This window comes from Microcaecilia unicolor, chromosome 2, assembly GCF_901765095.1.
Source record: "Microcaecilia unicolor chromosome 2, aMicUni1.1, whole genome shotgun sequence".
NCBI classification, from domain to species: Eukaryota; Metazoa; Chordata; class Amphibia; order Gymnophiona; family Siphonopidae; genus Microcaecilia; species Microcaecilia unicolor.
The window spans coordinates 1,909,123-1,935,354 of NC_044032.1; the positions used below are offsets into that span (position 1 = coordinate 1,909,123).

At 45.5% G+C, this 26,232-nt stretch overlaps 1 protein-coding gene across 1 annotated transcript in view; it reads left to right on the forward strand.

The window, feature by feature from the left end:
• LOC115462749 (deleted in malignant brain tumors 1 protein-like) overlaps positions 1 to 26,232 on the forward strand; it is a 56,896-nt gene that overhangs the window by 15,085 nt on the left and 15,579 nt on the right. Inside the window, exons 3-5 of the mRNA XM_030192731.1 lie at positions 8,412 to 8,720; positions 16,773 to 17,093; positions 22,647 to 22,976. Coding sequence (XP_030048591.1) covers positions 8,412 to 8,720; positions 16,773 to 17,093; positions 22,647 to 22,976 — 960 coding nt within the window. The remainder of the gene's footprint in view (positions 1 to 8,411; positions 8,721 to 16,772; positions 17,094 to 22,646; positions 22,977 to 26,232) is intronic.

Sequence of the window (26,232 nt, forward strand, 5' to 3'; positions counted from 1 at the left end):
TCACCTGTCCATGCTGTATTCATACTTTAGGTTTATCAGTATAATGCTTGCCTAGGGCTGTACTGAAGATAACTGTCCGTGCTGTACTCATGCTTCAAATCACTGTTTCATAATTTAGGGGCCCATGCTAAAAGCTTATCGTGCTAATAACATCCGATTTAGGCTGGTTCTAGCTAGTTTAGAGTTCACGTTATTCAGCCAGTAATGCACAAAGGGGTTCTGCTTTGATCATATTGTTCTCAGTAGCAGCCAACGATAATCCTGAGCTGATTACTGTTCAAATGAGCATTCTGAGTGATGCCCAGCCATTTCCAAGCAATGCACAGAGCGTCTACCTTTAACGTACAATATTTTCTAGGAGGTCTGGAGCTGTCGTAGCCTGATGGTGGCTTCTCAACGAAGCAGTCTGCTGACATAGTTTAATAGTATTTGCGCCTGTGAGTTAAAGGCGAAATGTGTGTGTGTCTCGTATGTAACAGCACTGTGAAAAAGTTTCCATGGAACAAAAAAAAAATAAAGGGTAAAGCACATTTAGAGCCTTGTCCACAGCACACACAGTTGTGTTCCTGCCTTGGGCATGCGTATAGCATTGATGCTTGGTGAGTGACTGTTTTACGCATGTGCTGGGCGCTTTTCCTATCCAGCTGCTTGCTAAAATTGCATTCCTATGAGCATCACTCACTATTTTGTAATCGGTAACTTTAACTGCGGATCTAAACACACGCGGTTTTTAACAGCGACTTTTGAACATCGGCCCCTCAATTTCAGTACCTCCTTACAAGGCTATGTGGATGTTTGCAATAAGATTGGAAAATGTCAACCATATGCTCTCTATTGTTTTGTCTCATTTTAAAGGAAAAGTGCAGGAAAAACCACAGTTTTGGTATATTTTTATTTAATTTTGCACATCATATTTGCCTATATCATACATTTAACACAAAAAAAAACCGTCAGAAGAAAATAAAATAAAAGTAGTGAAAAATAGAACATACAGCTTCATTTTCGATAGAATGTTGACTTCATACATTTCAATTTCTTGCTGATCTCCTTCCAGTCTGCTCTTTCACTCGCCAAACAAGACCACTACATCCATTTAATAAGCTTTCTTGGCTCAGACCCTCGACATCTCTTTGTCACACAGAACTCTCTCCTCAAAGTGCCTTCACGTCCAACACCCCCACCCCCTTTCATATTTTCCCCATACTATGGCTGATTACTTCATGGCAAGATTCAGAAGATTAGCCTTGAGTTCTCAACCAAGTCACCTCTACCACTCCTTCCCCTAGTCCATTCTGTCAACCCTCCTTCAACCCCTGAACCTTTTCTTCCTTTTCTGAAATCACTGAAGAGGAAAGTACACATTTTCTTTCCTCCTTGAAACTAACTACATGTTCCTCTGATTTTGTTCCCACCCATCTACTTAGCACTATCTCTCTTACTGTCATCCCTTCTATCGGTCGTATCCTCAATCTTTTACTTTCCACTGCAACTATTCCTGATGCCTTCAAACATGCCGTAATTACACCACTCCTCAAAAAACCTTCATTGGACTCTACCTCCCCTTCCAGCTATCATCCCCATCTCCCTCCTCCCTTTCTTATCCAAGCTACTTGAACGTGTTGTTCACCGCCATTATCTTGACTTTCTGTCATCTCAATCTATTCTTGATCCACTTTAATCTGGCTTTCACCCTCTACACTCAACTGAAGCAGCCCTTGCTAGAGTCTCCAATGACCTGTTCCTGGCCAGATCCAAAGGTCTCTATTTTATCCTCATTCTTCTTGATCTGCTGTTTTTGACATTGTTGATCACCACTTACTCCTTGATACGTTTATTCTCACTTGGATTTTGGAGCTCTGTTCTTTCTTGGTTTCTTCTTATCTCTCCCACCATGCTTTTAGTGTAGTGGATACTCCTCCACTTCTATCAAACTATCAGTGTGTCTTGGGACCTTTTCTTTTCTCCATGTATACTTATTCCCTTGGTGCTCTGATCTCCTCCTATAGTTTTCAGTATCACCTTTGTGCTGATTACTTCCATCTCCACACCAGAAATTTCAGCAGGAATCCAGACCTGCCTGTCTGACATTTTTGCCTGGATGTTTCCCTGCCATCTGAAACTAAACATGGACAAGACTGAGCTTCATATCTTTCCCTAAACCCACCTCTCCTCTTTCCTCATTCTCTATCTCTGTGGACAACAATCTCATCCTCCCTGTCTAATCAGCTCATGACCTTGGGGTGTCATCTTTGACTACTCTCTTTCTTTCTGTTCCCATATCCAACAGACTGCTAAAACTTGCCATTTATTTCTCTATAATATCACCAAAATTTGTCCCTTCCTTTCTCAGCACACTACCAAAACCCTTATCCATACTCTTATAACCTCATGCTTAGACTACTGCAACCTGCTTCTCACAGGTCTCCCACTAAGCCATCTCTCTCCCCTTCAATTCAATCATAATTTCTGCTGCATAACATATTCCACCAGTTTTGCTATTCTCATATTCGCCCTCTCCTTAAGTCACTTCCTTGGCTTCCTATCTGTTTATGTATGCAATTCAAACTCCTCTCATTGACTAACAAGTGAATTCACTCTGCAGCTCCTCAGTACCTCTCCAATCATATTTCTCCCTACACTCCTCCCCGGGAACTCCGTTCTTTGGGTAAATCTCTCTTATCTGTACCCTTCTCTTCCACTGCCAACTCCAGACTCTGTTCCTTTTATCTTGCTGCATTGTATGCCTAGAACCAAATATGTATTAAAAGAAGTATGCAAAAAAAAATGATAATGACGTATTTTGGTCCAAAGTGGAAGAAAATCTGAAAGTATCAGATTATCAAGTAAACATCACCCATGGAACAGCTTTATAGAGTCAACACTAAATGAAATAGCCCCTAAAAAAACTGAAAAATGTCACACAACAGAGTAAGGAACATTGGTTTAACGAAACCTTGCTAAAACTGAAGCAATCTTGTATGAAACTGGAAATAATATTGGGGAAAACCCAAACTAAAACAGCCAGAGAGGACTGGAGAAGAATGGAAAATGTATACAAATTTCAAAATAAAAATTAGCCAAACAATAGTACTTTCCTGAAAAACTAGGGAAAGGCAGGCCAGATATTTAAAAAACTATTGGCCCTGTTTACTAAGGTGTGTTAGCATTTTAAACATGCCTACAATTAGCATGCACGCTAAAGGTGTAGGTTCTTTAAATCCCTCCTCTCAGTACCCTTCTCCACCACCGCCAACTCCAGGCTCCGCCCTTTCTGCCTCGCCTCACCCCATGCTTGGAATAAACTCCATGACCACTTACACCAGGCCCCCTCCCTGCCCATCTTCAAATCCTTGCTCAAAGCCCTCCTCTTCAATGTTGCCTTCGGCACCTAACCACTACACCGCTATTCAGGAAATCTTGACTGCCCCAACTTGACATTTCATCCTTTAGATTGTAAGCTCCTTCGAACAGGGACTGTCCTTCTTTGTTAAACTGTACAGCGCTGCGTAACCCTAGTAGCGCTCTAGAAATGTTAAGTAGTAGTAGTAGTATATTGTAGGTGCATATATGGTTAACACGCATACATGGTTAGCGCACATTAAAAAGGCTAACACGCCTATAACACAGCTTAGTAAACATGGCCCTCTATCAGATAACAGAACACCCGAAGTCAGAAGAATTAATAGAAACAGTAACCACTCTATCCACTGCAAACCGTTTTGTACAAAATCAAAAATGCAAGAAAAGCTGTAAAAGGGAAGGCAGAAAATCTCAGTGACTACAAAGAAATTACCTGCAGCAGAGAGCTAATAAGACAGAGAAAAAGAGAAGATAGAAATTGGTCAAACTTTTCATCTATGGAAACAGAGAAGTTCAAGAAATTAATACTAAAGTCCCAAAGCCAATTAGATACCTGCCCAGTCTACTTACTGAAAAACCCTCCGAAAGCTATCTCGCACTAGGAATGACATGGATAAAAGAATCCTTAAATGCAGGCTCTTTTCCAAGACAACTTGGCAAAATGCCCCCAAATCAGAAAGGAGACCAAGGAGATGTCACCAACTATATAGACTGATGGATTCAATTCCATTACATGTCAAAATCTTAGAAGGTTTAGTCGTAGAACAATTAAAGTTTCTGGAACACCAGTATCTATTACATCAAAATCACTCTGGTTTTAGAAAAATAATACAGGAATTCAGGAAAACCGTGAGTACTGACCATCATATAGCGCTGATGCACTTTGACTTCTCAAGCGCCTTTGACATAGTGGAAACCTTAGAATCCCAAGGGATTAGTGGTGTAGTTTTGGAATGGATAAAAGGTTTCTTCACTCAAAGATCTTACAGTGTGAAATAGGGTGGAACCCTGTCTAAGGAATGGACAGCACACACTGGGGTGCCACAGGGGTCCCCACTGCCACCAATCCTATTCATTGTCGTGATGTCCACCTTGGGTTTCTATATAGAGAGGAAGGGAATTAACTGCTTCTCCTATGCAGACGACATAACACTATATCATCCCTTTCATTAAGAAAAAGATGATTCTAACGTACTGGTTAACCACGGCCTGACCCTGGTTGACAAATGGGCATCATGTCTGAATCTTAAACTGAATTGTGACAAAACAAAGATTTTAGTAATAACAGCACCTGCCAAGGATGTGTCAAACGTACAACTACACTACAATGGCAAACCACTGAAAATACTACAGATAAAGATTGACAGATACCTAACCTTTGACAAACGTGGAGGGGCATAATCGAACGTTGCCGGCATAATAGATCATCGGCGATCTATTCTGGTGGCGGTGCTACAGCTGGCCGGAACCGTATTATCGAAAAAGATGGCCGGCCATCTTTTTTTTCGATAATACGGTTTAGCCAGGCCAAATGCCAGAGTTTGCCGGGTTTGAGATGGCTGGTTTTGTTTTTCAGCGATAATGGAAAAAAATGCCGGCGATCTCCAACCCAGCGACATCCAAGGCATTTGGTCATGGGAGGAACCAGCATTTGTAGTGCACTGGTCCCCCTGACATGCCAGGACACCAACCGGGAACCCTAGGGTGCACTTCTAAAAATGTTTGAAATATGTACAAATAGCTCCCAGGTGCATAGCTCCCTTACCTTGGGTGCTGAGCCCCCAAATCCCCCCCCCCAAACCCACTCCCCACAACTATACAACACTACCATAGTCCTTATCGGTGAAGGGGGGCACCTACATGGGGGTATAGTGGGTTTTGGGGGAGGTTTGGAGGGCTCAACACTTACCACCACAAGTGTAACAGGTAGGGGGGATGGGCCTGGGTCTGCCTGCCTGAAGTGCACTGCACCCATTAAAAACTGCTCCAGGGACTTGCATACTGCTGTCAGGGAGCTGGGTATGACATTTGAGGCTGGCATATAGGCTGGTAAAAAAAGGTTTTTATTTTTTTAGTGTGGGAGGGGGTTGGTGACCACTGGGGGAGAAAGGGGAGGGCATCCCCCATTCCCTCTGGTGGTCATCTGGTCAGTTCAGGCACCTTTTTGAGGCTTGGTTGTGAAAATAAAAGGGCCAAGTAAAGTGGTGAAATACTGATTAATGACGCTTTTTTTTCCATTATCCGCAAAAGCTGGCCATCTGGTAGCCACGCCCATGCCCGCCCATGTCCCGCCTTCACTTCGCCACCGACATGCCCCCTTGAACTTTCGCCAGCTTGGCGATGGTGTAAAAAAAAGCAGCTTTCGATTATACCGATTTCGCCGCTTTTGCGAGATCGCCAGCCATCTCCCACGAATTATGTCGGAAGATCGCCGGCGATCACTTTCGAAAATAAGCCTGAATGTCAGCAAATGGTTAAAAAAAAAAGCCTTTAGCATACTTCATAACTTAGGAGACTACATCATTGTTTCAATCAAGACAGTTTTACAGTATTGGTACAATCTCTCATTCTTGCACAGATCAATTATTACAACGTACTATATGTAGGCTGTGCAACATCAATTAGAAAAAAGATGCAGATAGTACAGAATATTCTCCAAACCAAAATACAAGAGAGTAACTCCTCTGTATTACTCTGGTTACCATTTGCAGCAAGAGTGTTTTAAAGTCTGCACCATGATACACTCATTTTTACATGGCAAAATGCCAGAATACTTAAACTGTTGGATAAAACTACCTGAAAAGAGAAGGAGACTGAGAGGAAACCTTCAGGACCTGGTATTTCCATCAATAAAAGGTGTCAGATTTAAGACAGTACACTCAACAACTTTATCCTACCCAGGGGCTATTTGGCCACCTGAGGCGGGGGCCTCAGACGGCACTCTTCAGGGGTGGCATCTCTCCACTTTTTGGGGAGCGGCCACCCTGTTCGCGACATTTACCCGTGTCATCATGTTCCAAACCTGGTTGTGGCAGCCATTCCCATACGCTGCCCTGCGGCCGGCACCTGCCTCTTCCCTTTACTGCTCCCGCCTCTCTGATGTAACTTCCTGTTTTGTCAGAGGCTCAGGCAGCTGCAGTGAGGGAAGAGGTGAGCATATGGGAATCACTGCCACTGTTGGGTTTGGAATGTGGCGAAACAGGCAAATGCTGCGAATGGGTGGCATCTCAACCTGGGGAGGGCGACATGTTAGCTCCGCCTCAGGCGGCATCTTGCTTTGGGCCAGCACTGATCCTACCTATGGAACAACATACCAGTGACAACAAGATGAACACCAGAGTACAGAATCTTCCGTAAACAGTTGAAGACTTATCTATTCAAAAAACATGTGTTAGGGAATGAGGAACAATGGGTACAGCACCCAATGTCTGACCCCCAAACCCCCCCCCAAATCCCACTACCCCCAACTGTACACCACTACCATAGCCCTTAAGGGTGAAGGGGGAGCAGCTAGATGTGGGTACAGTGGATTTCTGGTGGGTTTTGGAGGGCTGACATTTACCACCAGAAGTGTAACAGGTAGGAGGGGGATGGGCATGGGTCCGCACTGCAGTACCTACTAAAACTGCTCCAGGCACCTTCATGGGCTGTCATGGACCTGAGTATGGCATCTGAGTCTGGCACGAAATATTTTTAATGATATTTTTTGAGGGTGGGAGGGGGTTAATGACCACTGGGGGAGTAATGGGAGGTCATCCCTAATTCCCTCCAGTGGTCATCTGGTCATTTTCGGGCACCTTTTTGTGCCTTATTCGTTTAAAAAAAAACACACCCGGGTGAAAACATCCAAGTGTTCGTCAGGGACGTCCTTGCTTTTAGGATCTCCACAACCCAAGCAGAAGGGGCTTAATGAAGAAAGACAAAAGAGGCTGCAGCCAGATAGATTTTCAACCAGTGCACAGCACATATTCTGCACAATGGACTAAAACAAAAGGACACTTTAAAAGAAGCCATTTTGACGGGAAAGGAAACTGTAAAGTAAAGCATTGAACCCTCATATATGCCAAAGAAAAAATAAAAAGGGGAGGGTTCCTATTCACACTTATTAGAGAAAAGCAAGTTTCATGTTCAGGGAGTGTGTATTACACACCTGGAATAAAAGAAGATAACAGAAACGACTCAAGTTTTTTTCTTAACAGCTAATGGTAATGGAAAGTAGATTTAATTACATAAAGGTCTATTGTAAGAGTTCTCCTACTTATCTGATTTTGAAGGGAAGTTCCCTGAGACACGTTTGCAGGAACTCTGGTAAATTGTCCTGTGTGAATTAATATAAATGAGGTCATCTGTACACAGACCATAGTTCAATTATTGTAAAAATTCAGCGGAATTTACTCAAGAGAAGGGAGTTGTAGGTTGGCATGTAAATACATTGGAAATTGTCTTTCTTGGACTTCCCACTACCACGTCTGACATTTTCTTTCCATCCTTCATTTTTTTAAAATAAGAGGTTTAATACTTTCTTTTGAGAACTGGTGATCTTCATTAAGGAAACCATATGCACCATCTAAGTCGGAGCGTAACATCTTGTCTCTGCATTTACCTAAACAAATCATTTTCTTCCTCCTCTCTTTGAAGGAGAAGGATGCGGTCCATTTTTTTAATGAACGGAGCCTCCCATTCCTGAACACCTCTTAGCCCTGTGACTGTTCCTTAGTTCTGTTCTGGTAAAGTGTAGGCTAAGGTAAACACTTGGGTCAGGGGACTCCTTACATTAGCCAACTGCTCTAATCATTAGGTTATTCCTCCATGCCAAGGTCAACTCTTCAGCTGTCTGGTTAATAAATCATACATGACATTATTCCTGTGATCTCTACATGAGTACATCAGTCCACTCTGCTCTCTTTATATAGATAAATAATGTGGCATGAGCTCAGTGAAAGCACTTGCAGAACCTCAAAAGGGAGATCTTGAGGCTTTGGTTGAATTAAGTTAAATGTGTAAAGATTCTGTTGTTGTTTCAAGATACTTTATCTGTTTCTTCTACTCAGCTATCTCTGATGTGAGACTTGTAAATGGAAACAGTTCTTCTGATGGCACCTTGGAGATCTTCTTCAACCACTCCTGGCATCGAGTGTCCTCAGAAGGTCATGCTCGAGACTTCACAGTGGCATATGTAGCTTGCAAACAACTTGATCATCCTATCATGATAAAAGTGCTAAGTATATCCTCTGGCAGTCATCATGTAGTGTCTGTTGCCTGCTCTGGTGAGGAGAATCATCTATCTGATTGCCTCTCCTATGCTGAAGGTCCGTTCAGTTATACATCTCAACATCTTGGAGTTGTATGCTCACAACCAGGTAACATAATCACAACAGATATTAAACTGAGCAATGCTGACTTGTATATTGAAAACATGAGGTTGAATTAGCACATTAGGTTTTAATTAGTGCCCAGGGCTTTTTTTGAGGGGGTACTTGGGGGTACTGAGTACCGGCACCTTTTCCACTGTCTGCTAAACTTGACCCATGGTTCTCGTATTTTAATGAAAGAGCTGAGGTTCTACATACAAATTCTGCCTTGTCATAGATTCTATGGCTGGTTGCAGAGGTCCTGGCTATTGTAGGGTGGGTCCCTCAATGATCACTCCACCCCTGAAGGGTGGCCTGGCATTTGAGTACCGGCACCTTTTTTGCTAGACAAAATGCACTGTTAGTGCATGTTTGAAAGTTGTAAGAAGAAGCACTGACTGATGAGGCTTGAACACTAGCTACTATCCAACTGGCCATCTTTCATAAATATTTGTAATTGAAATAAAGAGAATATATTACAAGTACATAGAACCTTTTATCGGCTCACTTCATGTGGTTGATCATTAAGAAGGTCTCCATAGACTGATGCTGAACTTGAGAATTCCCATGGGAAAGGGACATTTGTGTGGGGAAGGAGGGTTTTTTTTTTCTTTTTAAAGAAATGTGTTGTATGAGTGTGAGGCACAAGGGATGGTACACTAAGCATGGGGGGGGGGGGGGGGGGGGGGGGGGGGGGGGTTGAGGCTTAATTCACCAAAATAGATGGAGAAATATTCTTTTCAGAGTATCCTGCCATGATTCCCTTCCTCTTCCAATGTGTTTTTATAAACTTGACTAATTTTATTTAATGTTAAACCACTTATTCTTAAGAAAAAATTACAATGTCTGCACATAACATTGATTCAGTCTGGAAGTTAGCCAGCAGGCAATAGTTACCCCCCTATTTCATACCATCTCTCTCATCCCAGTCCCACTTTCTCCCAAAGGAATATAAGAACTTAAGATGTGCCATGTTTTCTACCCCATACCTGCCTTCTGGTCTCGCCCCTTCTTTAAACTCAGCATTCTTCTGCTATTTCTCCCTTCCCCCAGCTCAAGTCTTTCCTCCCGTCTCTCTCCTCCCGTCTTTCATGTCTTGTCTCTCTCCCTCTTTTCATCCAATTTTTATCACCACATGCCCGATCTCATGCTTCCCACCTTTCTCCCTTTCCACCTTCATGACAATAACCCTCCAGTTGTTCCCTAAATCCACCATCTATCTCTCTCCCCCTGAACAATGATCATTTTTTTTCTCCTATCCCCCCCCCCCAGCACAATCCTATCCTCTCCAACTCAATAATCATCTCTCCCACCCCACGCCTGTTGTGTTCTCGAGGACCTTGGCATTCTGTCAGGCTTCTTCCCCGGGAACCCTGGGTACGTGAGTCCTTGGACCACGGCCGAGAAGCGGCAGTGGCAGGCAAGATCACCTTCGGAGCAGAGAAGAGACAAGGCTGGACTGGAACCCCGGACTGGAGTCCTGCACTGGAACTCTCGGGACTGGAACGCACCGGACCGGAACACACTGGAGTAGGCTTCACCTACGCTTAGCTGCCTTTCCCCGAGGGTTGAGCCCTCAGGTTCGAGCAGCTGGTAGGGCTTACAGGAAAACCAGAACTGGAACCAGCAACAGAACAACCGGAGTCAGGATCCAGCGGTGCTTCCAGGTACCTAGGCTAAAGCAAGGCAGACAGGCAGGGAAGAGGACACAGGAGCTACATACAAGCTAAGCTCAAGAGAATGGGAATGACAGCTACGCTTGCCAGAGGAAGGGATAGACTGGAGCTACAGTAGCTAACAGATAGAAAGGAGAGAAATGGCTGCAGCATCAACCGCTGACCAACCTCAGACAGGGGGCAGCACCACTGCACAGGGATAACAGAAAGGCTAGACGCCCACAGAGAATAATAAACACAGAAAGGCTGAAAGCCCACAGAGCAATAAACACAGAAGGACCAGAAGGCAAGGCCCACAGGTGATAGTAACTCGCAAAGCAGAAGGGCTGGAAGCCCACAAGAAAAGACAAGGAAAGCTAACTGTGCAAACAGCACACTAACCGCGGGACCTAAGGCACTGCAGAGGCATTGGCAATGCAAAGGCAAAGGCTGCAGTCTCTAAGTGATTAATAAAGCCCTTCAACACCAGAGACACAGCTGCAGCAATCTCTAAGTAACTACAGAGGCTGTTCAGGCACAAACCACAGAGCAGGCAGAAAGCACAGTGAAACACAGAGAGGCTTCCCACACCCAGGTATAGTGTAGTGAAGCAATTAGAGTCATGCTGGAAGCAGCCAGCACACAGAGAGAGAGAGAGAGCTAACCCAGGCAACACCCACAGGTGCAGTATAGTGACGCAATTAGTGTCATGCTGCTGGATGCAGCCAGAACAGGAAGCCAGAGCTAGCTCAGAAAGGACAGACAGAAGAAACAGGAGCCAGCTAGGATGCTGACCCCCAGGAACAAGGTAAGTCTGAGGGTGGTCACGGCCACAGACGTGACAACGCCCTACAAAATCACTATACCTCACTCCTGGCCCCCTGTGTGATCTCCTCCCACCCAGAACAGAACTTCTGACCTGCATCTTCTTTATCCTCTGCCAACTTCAATCTGAAGTCTGAACCATGGGTGGTCAACTGCTCCCACAAGACTATGAAGCTGTGTGTGGTTCAGACTTTAGACTGAAACCAGTGGAGGTGGACGCAAATGCAGTTAAGAAGTGTGGTGCTCTAACTCCTTCTGCTAGGGGAAGGCAATCATGGAGGTAGTAGGGGATGGGGAGGGAGGAGGACAACAGCATGGAGGTGTGAAACAGAAGAGGTTACTGATGCTAATTCAGGTCTGAGGCACCAAGGATGTTTTATAAAATAGCTGGAACATAAGAAAAGCCATACTGGGTCAGACCAGTGGTCCATCTTGCCCAATATCCTGTTTCCAACAGTGGCCAATCCGGGTCAAAAGTACCTGGCAGAAACCCAAATAGTAGCAACATTCCGGAATCCTATACAGTAACAAGAATTCATCGCCAGAGAATGTGGTAAAAGCAGTTAGCTAAGCGAGGTTTAAAAAAAGGTTTGGACAGCTTCCTAAAAGAAAAGTCCATAAGCCATTATTAAGATGGACTTGAGGAAGATCCACTGCTTATTGCTAGGATAAGCAGCATAAAATGTATTGTTCTGTTTTTGGATCTTGCCAGATACTTGTAACCTGGTTTGGCCATTGTTGGAAACAGGATATTGGGCTTGATGGAACTTCGGTCTGTCCCAGTATGACAACACTTATATACTTATACTAGTAAAAAAAGGCCCGTTTCTGACACAAATGAAACGGGCGCTAGCAAGGTTTTCCTCGGAGTGTGTATGTTTGAGAGAGAGAAAGAGAGTGAATGTGTGTGTGTGACAGAGAGAGAGAGTGAGTGTGGGTGCGAGTGTGTCTGTGAGAGAGTGTGTGTGTGAGAATGAGAGTGTGTGCAAGTACGTATATGAGCCACAGGAGTGTGAGAGAGTGTGTTTCACATAGATACAGTGTGCGTGAGAGAGAGTGTTTGTGTGAGACAGAGAGTATGTGTGCGATACACAGAGTGTATGAGATCGAGAGAGTGTTTGACTGTGTGACACATAGAGAGTGAATGTGATACAATGTGAGACATAGAGGGGCATAATCGAACGCGAACGCCCATTTCCATGGGCGTCTATCTCCGAGAACAGGTACGTGAAGGGGCGGGACAAACCGTATTTTCGAAAAAATGGGCGTCCATATTTTTTCCGATAATACGGTTTGTGCCGGGCAAATGCATCGCATTTGGGCGGATTTGAGCTGGGCGGTATCGTTTTTCAGCGATAATGGAAACTGAAGGCGCCCAGCTCAAAAATGAATAAATGCAAGGCATTGGGTCATGGGAGGGGCCAGAATTCGTAGTGCACTGGTCCCCCTCACATGCCAGGACACCAACCGGGCACTCTAGGGGGCACTTGTAACAATTAAAAAAAAAAGTAAAATACCTCCCAAGTCCATAGCTCCCTTCCCTTGGGTGCTGAGCCCCCCAAATCCCCTCCAAAACCCACTGCCCACAACTCTACACCATTACCATAGCACTTATGGCTGAAGGGGGCACCTAGATGTGGGTACAGTGGGTTTGGGGGGCGGTTTGGAGGGCTCCCATTTACCAGCACAAGTGTAACAGGTGGGGGGATGGGCCTGGGTCAACCTGGCTGAACTGCACTGCACCCACTAACAAGTGCTCCAGGGACCTGCATACTGCTGTGATGGAGCTGGGTATGGCATTTGAGGCTGGCATACAGGCTGGAAAAAAAAGTTGTTAAAGTTGTGCTTTTTTTTTTTGGTGGGAGGGGGTTAGTGACCACAGGGGGAGTCAGGGGTGGTCATTCCCGATTCCCTCCAGTGGTCATCTGGTCATTTAGAGCACTTTTTTGGGACTTGTTTTTGAAAAAAAATGTTTCAAAAAAAGTGACCCAAATTCGCGCTAAAAACGCCTTTCTTTTTTCGATTATCGGCCGAGGACGCCCATCTCTCCTTGGCCGATAAACACGCCCCAGTCCTGCCTTCACCACACATCCAACACGCCCCCGTCAACTTTGGCCATTTCCACGACAGATTGCAGTTGAAGACGCCTAAAATCGGCTTTCGATTATACCAATTTGGCCGCCCACGGGAGAAAGACGCCCATCTCCTGATTTGGGGGAAAATATGGGCGTCTTTCTCTTTCGAAAATAAGGCAGATAGAGTGTGTGATAGACAGTGTATGAGAGTGAGAGAGACAATGACTGTGAGAGAGAGAGTGTGTGTGAGAGAGAGTGTGTGTGCCAGAGATGCCTCCCTCCTACCTCTGTGTGGTCGCAGGACCTCTCCCCCTCCCTCTCTGGTCTCCCTCCCCCCCTCCTCTCAGGTCTCAGGACCCCCCTGTCCCCTCTGTCCCTCCCCTCTGGCCTCAGGACCCCTTCCCCCTCCGTTGTCTCAGGTGGGGGGGGGGGTCCATGGGTTGGTGAAATGTGAGGGTGGTTGGAGGGGGGGGGTCAGCGTTTGTTGAGGGGTGGATTGGGTTGTGTCTGTGTTGTTGCTGTTTTTTTTTTCTGTTCTGTTTGTGTCTGTCCATGACAGTTGGGGGGGGGGGGTCTGTGGGTTGCTGAAATGTGAGGGTGGTTGGAGGGGGGTCAGCATTTGCTGAGGGGTGGAGTGGATTGTCTCAGTGGTTTTGGAGTTGTTTCTGTGTGTTATTTGGGGGGGGGGGGTGGAGAGGGATGTATTGTGTATGTATGTGTGTTTGTGTTTGTGAATGACAGTGGGGGGGGCATGTGTGGTTGAAATGTGGTGGTGGTTGGAGTGGGGTCTGCGTTTGTTGAGGGGTGGAGTTGGTTGTTTCCCTGTTGTTTCTTGTGGGGTTTTTTTTCGTTACACCGTCAATGGAGGGTGCTGCTAGTGTGAGTTAGGGTCGGGTGTTACGGAGGGACGAAGACTCTTGAGCGCGGGGGTAGAGGGTGGGGTCCTGTACGCCCGGAGGCATGTCGTGACGGGAGGGGGGAGATAATTTATGTTTTTTTCGCCGATTCGGAAAGGAGGGAGTGTTTTGGTGGAGGAGGGGGAGGTCCGAAGTGTGATAGCAGAGGGCGGGTGTCCGTAATCGGATGAGGGTGTTTGTTGCCGGGGTACGTGGTCCAGTGGCATCTCGGGAGGGGCGAGTGTCAGAGCCAAGGGGGGGGGGGCTGTTTTCGAGTGTGCAAGGTTTTGTGTGCTTTACCGGCGCTGTTCTTCTCGTTGGTTTTGTGCCGTTGACGTTTGGGCACGCTGTTTGGGGCGTATTGCTTTGTTTTGGTTGCTTAGTGTCGCTGGTGACGTACCAGGAAGCTCTGACGTCATTTCTTTGGACGGTGAGCACGAATGGCTCAAGGTTTTTGTGCCACAGAGTCAGCTTCAGAACGTTGGAGGTGCTTTTAATTATATAGGATACTCCCAAAGAGTAGCAAGATTCCGGAATCCAAAATAGTAGCATCTATCAATCTCAGGGCAAGCAGTGGGTCCCCTATGTCTGACTCAATAGTGGACTATGGACTTTTCCTCCAGGAACTTGTCCAAACCTTTTTTAAACCCAGATATGCTAACTACCGTTACTACATCCTCTGACAAAGAGTTCCAGAGCTTACCTATTCATTGAGTGAAAAAAAATATTTCCTCCTATTTGTTTTAAAAGTATTCCCACGTAACTTGTCCCCTGGTCTTTGTACTTTTTGAAAGAGTGAAAATTGAATCACTTCTACTCGTTCTCAAATGACTCACTAAGGTACCAACAGTGGGGTATGTGACTTATTTTTACCACAAGATAGAGGGAGATCAACTGCATAGTCCTTCAAAATTTTAGCCTCAGGTATGGGCTAATTATGTCTTTAAAAAATGAGAAATATTTATCAATAATAAATATCCCACTTTAGGTACCTTTTAGGCGCTTCCAGTTTTCAGACTGTAGAACATGAAAAAGATCAAAGTTGTGAAAAAAATTACATTGATTATAGTACACCAAACTTTCAAAAATGAAAGTTGCTCCTGCAAACATTTATAGTCTTATCTCTCTTTTCTAACCCCACTTTTGATACCTATTCACTCAGTGGGTTTCATATTCAGATCTTTAAGTCTGTCCCCATACACTTTCTGACAAAGACCACTGACCATTTTAGAGCTGCCTCTGGATCTGCTCCATCTTGTTTATCTTTTTCAAGGTGTGGTTTCCAGAACGCTTTCTGACAAAGACCACTGACCATTTTAGAGCTGCCTCTGGGTCGACTCCATCTTGTTTATCTTTTTCAAGGTGTGGTTTCCAGAACGCTTTCTGTCAAAGACCACTGACCATTTTAGAGCTGCCTCTGGGTTGGCTCCATCTTGTTTATCTTTTTCAAGGTGCGGTTTCCAGAACGCTTTCTGACAAAGACCACTGACCATTTTAGAGCTGCCTCTGGATCGACTCCATCTTGTTTATCTTTTTCAAGGTGTGGTTTCCTGAATGCTTTCTGTCAAACTGACCATTTTAGAGCTGCCTCTGGGTCGACTCCATCTTTTTCAAGGTGTGGTTTCCAGAACTGTGGTCTCACTAGAGGCATTGTTGCCATTGTATTTAAGATCATGTAATGACCACATCATAATAACACTCTGTAAGCCACATTGAGCCTGCAAAAAGGTGGGAAAATGTGGGGTACAAATGCAATAAATAAAATAAATAAAAATAAATTTCTCTCCATCCACAGAATTCAATCTCGATTTACAGCAGAGTTGCCTTTGCCTGTCCACCCCCCCACCCTCTGACATACACAGTCAGTGCAAAGAATAATTTCAAACAGCCCAGGAAACAGAGGAGGTCCATGTGCAGCCTGTCTGCTGCCTGGACAATCAGAGCAAGGCTCCTTTCCAAGCAAAGCAAGGGTCCTGCTGTATTATGAGCCTGGGTACAGAGCTCTCTGTTATCACTGAGGGACTTTACTTATCACCTTTTCAGTGTGGTCCCTCCCAATCCATAACTCTCAGTATGTGACTTCCTTCCCTCACTTGCAGTATATCTTCCTTTTACTCTGTTTCCATGCCTACTGTTAGGTTCTTGAATGTGTCCAGCTATGGTAAGGTTAGAACCCTCCACCTCATTCTGTTGTTCTCTCCATGTAAGGGATCTGGAGCAGTGCCGTAGCAAGGGCGGCTGACACCCGGGGCGGGTCACCACTGCGCACCCCCCCGGGTGCAGTACGGCGCACCCCCCCTCGGCGCTCGCACTCCCCCCTGGAGCGCTTACCACTACCATGGAAGACGGGGCAGGCGGGCGGGAGGGCCATTCCGCTCGGAATGTATGTTGCTGGGAGCTGCATCGGCTCCGCTGGTTCCCTGCTCTCTCTGCCCTGGAACAGGAAGTAACCTGTTCCGGGGCAGAGAGAGCAGGGAACCAGCGGAGCCGACACCCCCCCAGCGGCGTGCACCCGGGACGGACTGCCCCACTGCCCCCCTTCCTACGCCACTGATCTGGAGGTCAGATGACAAACTTCTTCTAACACTCGCTTCTTCTGGTGTCTTTTAGGTCTTAATTTTAGGTCCAGGCTCGTGGGTGGAGAGACTCCTTGTGTTGGACAGGTGGAAGTCTTTGTAGAAGACTCCTGGAAGATGATTTGTTATGAAGGTCAGGGCATCCAGCCTGCTGTCGTGGTGTGTAAGGAGCTGCGATGTGGCTCTGCTGTTGATGTGGTAAGAAAGTTCGGCCTCTGGAGCACCGCAGGACAAGTTTGGAAGTATTATTTCGAGTGCCAAGGGCAAGAGTCCAAGTTATCCCAGTGCAGACATAATTGGAAAGGGGCCTATCCATGCAAATATGCAGAGGACACGGTTGGAGTCACATGTTCAGGTTTGTTTGCTTTATCTACCACATTATTTCTAATCAAAGGATAAGCAAAACTCAAATACTCATATCACTTGACTCCAGCAGCTCCTGCTCAATCTCTAAGAGCATTACCTTCTGTAGTCCTCAACTCTGCTGTGTCTTGTTTGGGTTTTGGTTTTTATTTTACCCCTTTGCTGTCATATATTTTGTCGTAAAAGTTAATAACATAGTAATAGAGTAAATAATAATATCATGGAGAGGCATTTCCGATGTGATGTCTACGTCCGACTTTGGACGTTTTGCAAAGAAACATCCAAAATCTGAATAAGAAAGAAGGTCATTTTCAAAAAAAAAAAAAAAAACCGTCTATCTTTTGTTTTTGAAAATACTGTTTTGAGCAAGGTTTTGTGATTTTAAACGTTTTGTTGTTTTGATCCATTTTCAAACAAAAAAATGTCCAAGTGCAAAATGCACATTTAGTAGACTGGTCCCCCAGGCATCCCAGGAGAGCAATGGGGTACCCTTCTGTGCACTTCATAAAAATGCTCCCAGGTACGCATCTCACCTTTGCTCCCTTACCTTGTCCCCTGAACTCTCTGAAACCCACCCAAAACCTACTTCCCCCCACTGTACAGCACTACAATAGCCCTTATAGGTGAAGGGGGTACCTATGTTTGGGTACAGTAGGGTTTTGGTAACTATTGGAGGGGTCACAGTTTCCACCACAAGTGTGACAGGTAAAGGGAGATAGGGACCTGGGTCCCCCACCCCATAGTGCATTGCACCAACCACTAAACTATTCCTGTGACCTTCGTGCTGCTCTAATAGACTTGACTTTAACATCTGAGGCTGTTAAGTCATATTTTTTTCACATTTTTGGAGGGTGGGAGGGGGTCAGTGGCCACTGGGGGTATTGGGGGGGGGGGGGTCATCCGGGGTCATCCCTGATTCCTTCCAGTAGTCATCTGGTCATTTAAGGCACCTTTTTGCACCTTATTCGTTATAAAAACAGGTCTAGCTCAAAATGTCTTAGTTTCACTTTTGTTTTGTTCCGTTATGGCTGAAAAACGTCTAAGTCTTAGGAACGCCCAAATCCTGCCCTTAACATGTCTCTGACCCCCCCCTCCCCCCCCGATATTTAGACACACTGCAGATGAAGAACGTTGAAAAACATCTGAAAAATACTGATTTTGATGTTTTCGTGAGAAAAACGTCCAAATGTTGCTTTAGGCAACTTTGTAGACGTTTTTCTCTTGTGAAAATGAGCCCCGTTAGAGGCCGCAACCTCTGCGAGTGAAAAGAACGGGAGGAGCACAGACCTTACATATAGGTTGTGGTCAGAACCCACATGGACCGTGTTTAAGCACCTATGCCTTCATCAGCAGTCCAAAAAAAATGATTGAGGGTCCTTATGATGTATGGAAGGGTGATATCTACCGGGTTGAAGATTCTACGAACTGAGTCAATTGTGAGTCAGTGAGAACACCTACAATCTGCACACTACTCAAGTCAATTAGAGCTCTATAGTTCGTGTTCTCTGGAGCTGCAGCACTATTTAGCAGTCTGCAGATTGTAGGTGTTCTCACCCACACTTACAATTGATTCAATTCATAGAACCTGCAGTCCGGTACACGTCATGCTTCCTTATATTATAAAGACACAAAGATGCATGTGGGAAAGAGGAACCCGAATTATAGCTACGTCATGCAAGGTTCCACGTTAGGAGTCACCAACCAAGAAAGGGATCTAGGTGTCGTCGTTGATGATACGTTGAAACCTTCTGCTCAGTGTCCTGCTGCGGCTATGAAAGCAAATTGAATGTTAGGTATTATTAGGAAAGGAATGGAAAACAAAAATGAGGATGTTATAATGCCTTTGTATTGGTCCATGGTGCGACTGCACCTCGAATATTGTGTTCAATTCTGGTCGCCGCATTTCAAAAAAGATATAGTGGAATTAGAAAAGGTGCAGAGAAGGGCGACAAAAATGATGAAGGGGATGGGACGACTTCCCTATGAGGAAAGGCTAAAGCGGCTAGGGCTCTTCAGCTTGGAGAAAAGGCAGCTGAGGGGAGATATGATAGAGGCCTATAAAATAGTGGGTGGAGTTGAACGGGTAGATGTGAAGCATCTGTTTACGCTTTCCAAAAGTACTAGGACTAGGGGACATGCGATGAAGCTACAATGTAGTAAATTTAAAACGAATCGGAGAAAATATTTCTTCACTCAACGTGTAATTAAACTCTGGAATTCGTTGCCAGAGAATGTGGTAAAGGCGGTTAGCTTAGTGGAGTTTTAAAAAGGTTTGGATGGCTTCCTAAAGGAAAAATCCATAAATGGATTTGGGGAAAATCCACTATTTCTAGGATAAGCAGTATAAAATGCTTTGTACATTTTTGGGATCTTGCCAGGTATTTGTGACCTGGATTGGCCACTGTTGGAAGCAGGATGCTGATGGAGAGGAGCACGTCATTCCAAAGTTTGGGTCCTATGTATCTAAAGGTGGAATTCCTTGAAACTTTAAGATGAAGGACAGAGGGTGGGGCAAGGGTCAATAGATTTTGATCTACAGAGCAGAGACAGCAGAGAGGGGTGTAGGGAATTATGAGAGAAGCAAAATAAGAGGCTACTGGTCAATGGGATAAGCAGTATATGTTTTGTACTTTTTTGGGATCTTGCCAGGTACTTGTGATCTGAATTGGCCACTGTTGGAAACAGGATGCTGGGCTTGATGGACCTTTGGTCTGTCCCAGTGTGGCAATACTTATGTAGTTATGTACTTGGGATTCTGAATGGAACGTTGCTACTCTTTGGGGTTCTACATGGAATCTTGTTACTCTTTAGGATTCCAGAATCTTGCTATTCTTTGCAGTTCTACATGGAATGTTGCTACTCTTTGGGGATCTTGCCAGGTATTTGTGACCTGGATTGGCCACTGTTGGAAACAGGATGCTGGGCTCGATGGACCTTTGGTCTTTCCCAGTATGGCAATACTTATGCACTTATGTAATAAGGGTTTCCCCGCCCATTCGCGGGGCCGTCCTGCGAGGACGCCCTCATGAAAACTTGGGCGGTTCGATTATGCCCCTCCACGTGAACTCATTCTCTATTGATCTGCAACCATAACAGGCCTGCCTTAGTGCTATTCTCAGGTGGCTTTCTGAACATCGTTTGATTTTAAACCCAGAAAAGAAAATAGCCTCATGGATAACAGAGAATAATTTAATGCCCTCATTAATTCCAACATTATTTGACAGACACATTAATCCAGTGCCTTCTTTTAGATACCTAGGAGCAATCATAGATTTAAAGTTAACCTTCACTGATCACATTTTAGATGTTGTAAAAATAAAATCATTTTATCGCCTTTGCCAGCTGTGTTCAGTTAGAAATTCGGTAGATTCAGAATCACTGAGGATTTTGTCTTTTGCTTAAATTAAATCATGCCTGGGCTATTGTAATATTATGTACGTCGGCATTACAAAAATAAGCTTAAAACGTCTGATTCTGATTGAATAAGTCTGCCCAGCACTATCCCCGCCTCCCAACCACCAGCCTCGCCTCCCATCACCGGTTTTGGCACAGACCGTATAAGTCTGGCCAGCACTATCCCCTCCTCCCAACCACCAGCCCCGCCTCCCACCACCGGCTCTGGCACAGACCGTATAAGTCTGCCCAGCACTATCCCCGCCTCCCAACCACCAGTCCCACCTCCCACCACCGGCTCTGACACAGACCGTATAAGTCTGCCCAGCACTATCCCTGCCTCCCACCACCGGCTCTGGCACAGACCGTATAAGTCTGCCCAGCACTATCCCCGCCTCCCACCACCGGCTCTGGCACAGACCGTATAAGTCTGCCCAGCGCTATCCCCGCCTCCCAACCACCAGCCCCTCCTCCCACCACTGGCTCTGCTTAAAACGTCTATAAACCATCCAGTATACAGCGGCCTGCATCATTTGCCGAACCTCAAAGTTTGATGGGGTTACACCGCTCCTGCAATGTCTTCATTGGATTCTGATTGAATAAGTCTGCCCAGCACTATCCCCGCCTCCCAACCACCAGCCTCGCCTCCCATCACCGGTTCTGGCACAGACCGTATAAGTCTGGCCAGCACTATCCCCTCCTCCCAACCACCAGCCCCGCCTCCCACCACCGGCTCTGGCACAGACCGTATAAGTCTGCCCAGCACTATCCCCGCCTCCCAACCACCAGTCCCGCCTCCCACCACCGGCTCTGACACAGACTGTATAAGTCTGCCCAGCACTATCCCTGCCTCCCACCACCGGCTCTGGCACAGACTGTATAAGTCTGCCCAGCACTATCCCCGCCTCCCAACCACCAGCCCCGCCTCCCACCACCGGCTCTGGCACAGACCGTATAAGTCTGCCCAGCGCTATCCCCGCCTCCCAACCACCAGCCCCTCCTCCCACCACTGGCTCTGCTTAAAACGTCTATAAACCATCCAGTATACAGCGGCCTGCATCATTTGCCGTACCTCAAAGTTTGACGGGGTTGCACCGCTCCTGCAATGTCTTCATTGGATTCTGATTGAATACAGAATTAAATTTATATTTAAAGTTCTCATTTTAACACATAGGGCCCCTCCAACACATCTTGCAGCCTTAAATGTTCCATACACACCAGCTTGTACGCTCCGCTCACTGACAGCCAATACCCCCTGCCTTCCAGAACTAGGTGGGAATCTACCTGTGCAGCTGCTTTTTATTATTTATCCCCCGCACTGTGGAAGTCACTACCACAGCAGATCAGATGCTTCTTTCTGAGCGGCATTAAAAACACGCTTTTTTCAACAAGCTTTTGAGACTTAGATCTCATTTTTCTCATTAGGAGGGCTACACAGGGTCTGATTCAAACAGAGAGGAATGAACTACATTAAAGAACGGGGTCCTTTTACTAAGGTGCACTGAAAAATGGCCTGCGCTGTTGTAGATGCGTGCATTGGATGCAGGCAGGTCCATTTTTCAGCGCGCTTGCAAAAAAGGCCTTTTTTTTCTTGGGCTGAAAATGGGCGTGCAACAAAACGGAAAATTGGCGCGTGTCCATTTTGGGCACGACACATTACTGCCAACCATTCACTTAGCAGGAAGGTCTCACACGTTAACTGGGTGGTAATTGTCAGCGCAAATATAATGCTGATTACTGCCTGATTAGCGCTGGAAAATAAAATCTATTTTCCGACACGCGTACTGAATGTGTGTAAAAATAAGAAACTACGGCCCAGGCCCCGCGGTAGCCAGGCGGTAGGTCCGAATTGGCACGTGTTGGGCACACAGAGGCCCCTATATGTTGTAAGACTGAGATTTGTGAGGATGTCTGTGATGCTCTCCAGAATGTAAGATCCGTTTGTTCTTTTCTAGATTTTATGGCATTCCTATTTTAAATGTTGTAGTTAATTAATTTGTTGTTTGTATGTAAACTGTTCTGATTTGTTCGCAATAAGTAACGGTATAGTAAAATGAATGAACGATAAAAAGCACGTTGATATTCTGAGGACTGTGGAGATAGTGATGGTTGTGTTAGAAGATAATCATTTCTTCTACGGACTCTATTTCAGGCTCCTCTGTTTCTCAAGTGAGGCTGATGGGTGGAAAACATTCCTGCGAAGGAACAGTGGAGGTTTATTACAATAACACCTGGGGAACAGTCTGTGATCATGAGTGGGACATACGTGATGCTGCCGTGGTCTGCAGGCAGGCTGGGTGTGGACCTGCCACAGAAGCCACAGTTGAAGCTGGTATCGGTGGCAATTCAGGACCAGTTTGGCTGGATAATGTTTTCTGTACTGGAACGGAGGCTGATCTTTCTCTCTGTGGGTCCCAGATGCTGCTGCAGAATCATCGATGCAACTCGAGTGGAAGAGCAGGAGTCCGGTGTTCATCCTCAGGTAAAAAAAAATAAATCTGACTGTAAACCTTCAAGTTTAAACACCTAAAATTTATCTATTGATCTAGGTCAATGCGATGACTGAAACTGACACCCAAACGTAAACATAAAGATAAAACAAAATAATCATCTTTATATTGTAAACGGGACCGCTGCGCCAGTAGGGGGAGGAAGGAAGTCTCCTCCCCAGGATTAATCCAAGCCCCACAAATTGCCACCAGCAGGTACTTTCAAATATTCTTTTCTTTTTATTTTTTTGTTTCCAAGTTACAAACAAAAGCTTCAGTCCAGCCCTGGGGTTAGGGCTGCCCCAGGCAGGGTAGTGCTGCCCCTCACCCAGCAATCCAAAGTCTCTGACCGTTCTTGAGGGCTGCAATAGTCCCCTTTGGAAATACTTCCTTTTCACAGTACGTATCACAAGCTGTGCTGGCCCCAAAGTACGTATCACAAGCTGTGCTGGCCCAAAGCAAAATTGTCCCCTCCTGTCCAACCAGGGTTTCCAGCTCCCACAGTTCTTACACAACAACCAGGAGCAGCTGGGGAACCAGGCTTATAACTCTCCCAGTCCTCTGCCCTTCCCCCACAGCAAACAGTTCAAATCCAAACAGGCTTCTTCCTTCCAACAGGTTTTAAATCAAAACTTTTAAACACAGAGCTTTCCCCCCTTTAGGTGCTACCTTCCTCAGGGCTCTCCAGCTCCCATTCCATCTTAACCCCCTCCTCCACCTGCTTCTCACCCCACCATTCCCTCTACAGGTGGGAGGCATCATGTATTGATTAGGGAGCCAGGGAACTGGGCTTCTTCCTTCTCCCTCCCTCTTGTGGTCAGAGTAGGTATTTACCCATCTTGTCTATCCCTGGGGCTCCCTTTGCTGGGACGGGCAATGCATTCTGGGAGACGTAGTTCAGGATTTTGTTGTTTCATTTTGTACCTCTGGGCTGTAGCCTTGTTACAATATACTATAGGGTCAGTATTCATCGGTATTTGTATTGAACTGATTTGATAGTAGGATCCATCTCTATGTGATGCTCATCTTTAGTCACTTGAGACCCTGGAATAAGTCTCCATAATTCACCACGACCTTCTCATTGGTGAGAGGAGGCTCCAGGTTTCATGTGTAACCCTCGTTCACCCATTTGAGCATCGGGTGTGTTGCTTTAATAAGGAGGAAAGGAGAAACAGGGGTGATATGATACAGTTGTTCAAATATTTGAAAGGTATTAATCCACAAACAAACCTTTTCCAGAGATGGGAAGGCGATAGAACTAGAGGACTTGAATTGAGGATGAACGGGGGCAGACTCAGGACTAATGTGAAGAAGTATTCTTTCACAGAGAGGGTGGTAGATACAGAGATGAAAACGGTAATGGAATTCAAACATGCGTGGGATAAACACAAAGGAATCCTGTTTACAAGAAGTGGTTCTGCAGAATCTTAACGGAGATTGGGTGGCGATGACGGTAATTGGGAAACAAAATGGGAGCTGGGCAGACTTCTATGGTCTATGCCCTGATCGTGACTGAATAGATAGCGATGGGCTGGAGTGTAAATTTTAAGGGACTTCGACGTTAGCTTCAGAACTTAGTACAAGAACAGTGCTGGGCAGACTTCTACGGTCTGTGCCCTGAGAAAGGCAAGAACAAATCAAACTCGGGTATACAAATAAAGCATCACATACCATGTAAATGAGTTTATTTTGTTGGGCAGACTGGATGGACCGTACAGGTCTTTATCTGCTGTTATTGACTATGTTACTATCAGGCTCATTTTTGAAAGAGATGGACGTCCATCTTTCGACATAAACCAGAACATGGACGTCCATCTCCCAGGGACGTCCAAATTGGTATAATCGAAACCCGATTTTGGACGTCTCCAACTGCAGTCCTTCGCAATGACGTCCAAATTTAAAGGGGGCATGCCAGAGGTGTGGTGAAGGTGGGACTTGGGCATGCCGAAGACCTGGACATTTTTGACCCATAATCGAAAAAAGCAGGGGAGTTCATGACAAACACTTGGACATTTTCACCTGGACGTGTTTTTTTTACAAATAAGGCACAAAAAGGTGCCTGAAATGACCAGATGACCACTGGAGGGAATCGGGGATGACCTCCCGTTACTCCCCCAGTGATCACTAACCCCCTCCCACCCTCAAAACACATCTTTAAAAATATTTTGTGCCAGCCTCAGATGTCATACTCAGGTCCATGACAGTGCATGCAGGTCCCTGGATCAGTTTTAGTGGGTACTGCAGTGCACTTCAGACAGGCGGACCCAGGCCCATACCCCCCTACCTGTTACATTTCTGGAAGAAACAGCGAGCCCTCAAAACCCACCACAAACTCACTGTACCCACATCTAGATGCCCCTTTCACCCATAAGGACTATGGTAGTGGTCTAAAGTTGGGGTTAGTGGGTTTGGGGGGCTCAGCACACACAGAAAGGGAGCTATGCACCTGGGAGCATTTTATGAAGTCCACTGCAGTACCCCCTAATGTGCCCGGTTGCTGTCCTGGCATGTCAGGGGGACCAGTGCACTAGAAATGCTGGCTTCTCCCATATCCAAATGGCTTGCATTTGGACATTTTTGACATGGACGTCTTTGGTTTCGAAAATCGCCGAAAGTGAAAGACGTCCATGTCCAGGGACGTCCAAATCCAAGGACGTCCTTGGTATTTTCGAAACGAGAGATGGACGTCCATCTTTTTTTGAAAATAGTGTTTATCCCGCCCTCGGATTTAGACGTTTTACAAAGACGTCCAAATCCCAACTTGGACGTTTGTTTCGAAAATGCCCCTCCATTTTACCTGGACTGAATTAACTCAGGTTTCTAATAAATATCTTAAATCTTATTGTGAATTTGACAATTGTTCTTCATCTCACGAAAGCACCTCCAGCTGAATTTAAGTTAATGGTTCTGGATTGAGCACAAACATCGCTTTTAACAGGTACATTTCCTACACATATGAAGGATATTATCATTACACCAATTCTGAAAGATCCTAAAGTACCCTGTTATCTCTTGTCCAATTTCAGACCCGTTGCTTCTATTCCTTCTTGTGTGTGTGTGACGGTTTCGGAAAGGAGCTAGTATCTATGCAATTAACACAATACCTTGAGAAGTATGACATTTTGCACGATTCACTCTAATTACAGTAAGGAGACTGCGATAGTTGCTCTTCTAGATTATCTTAGACATATTATAAATAAAGGAGGAAAAGCATTAGTGCCACAAGTTGATCTTTCATCCACTTTTCAT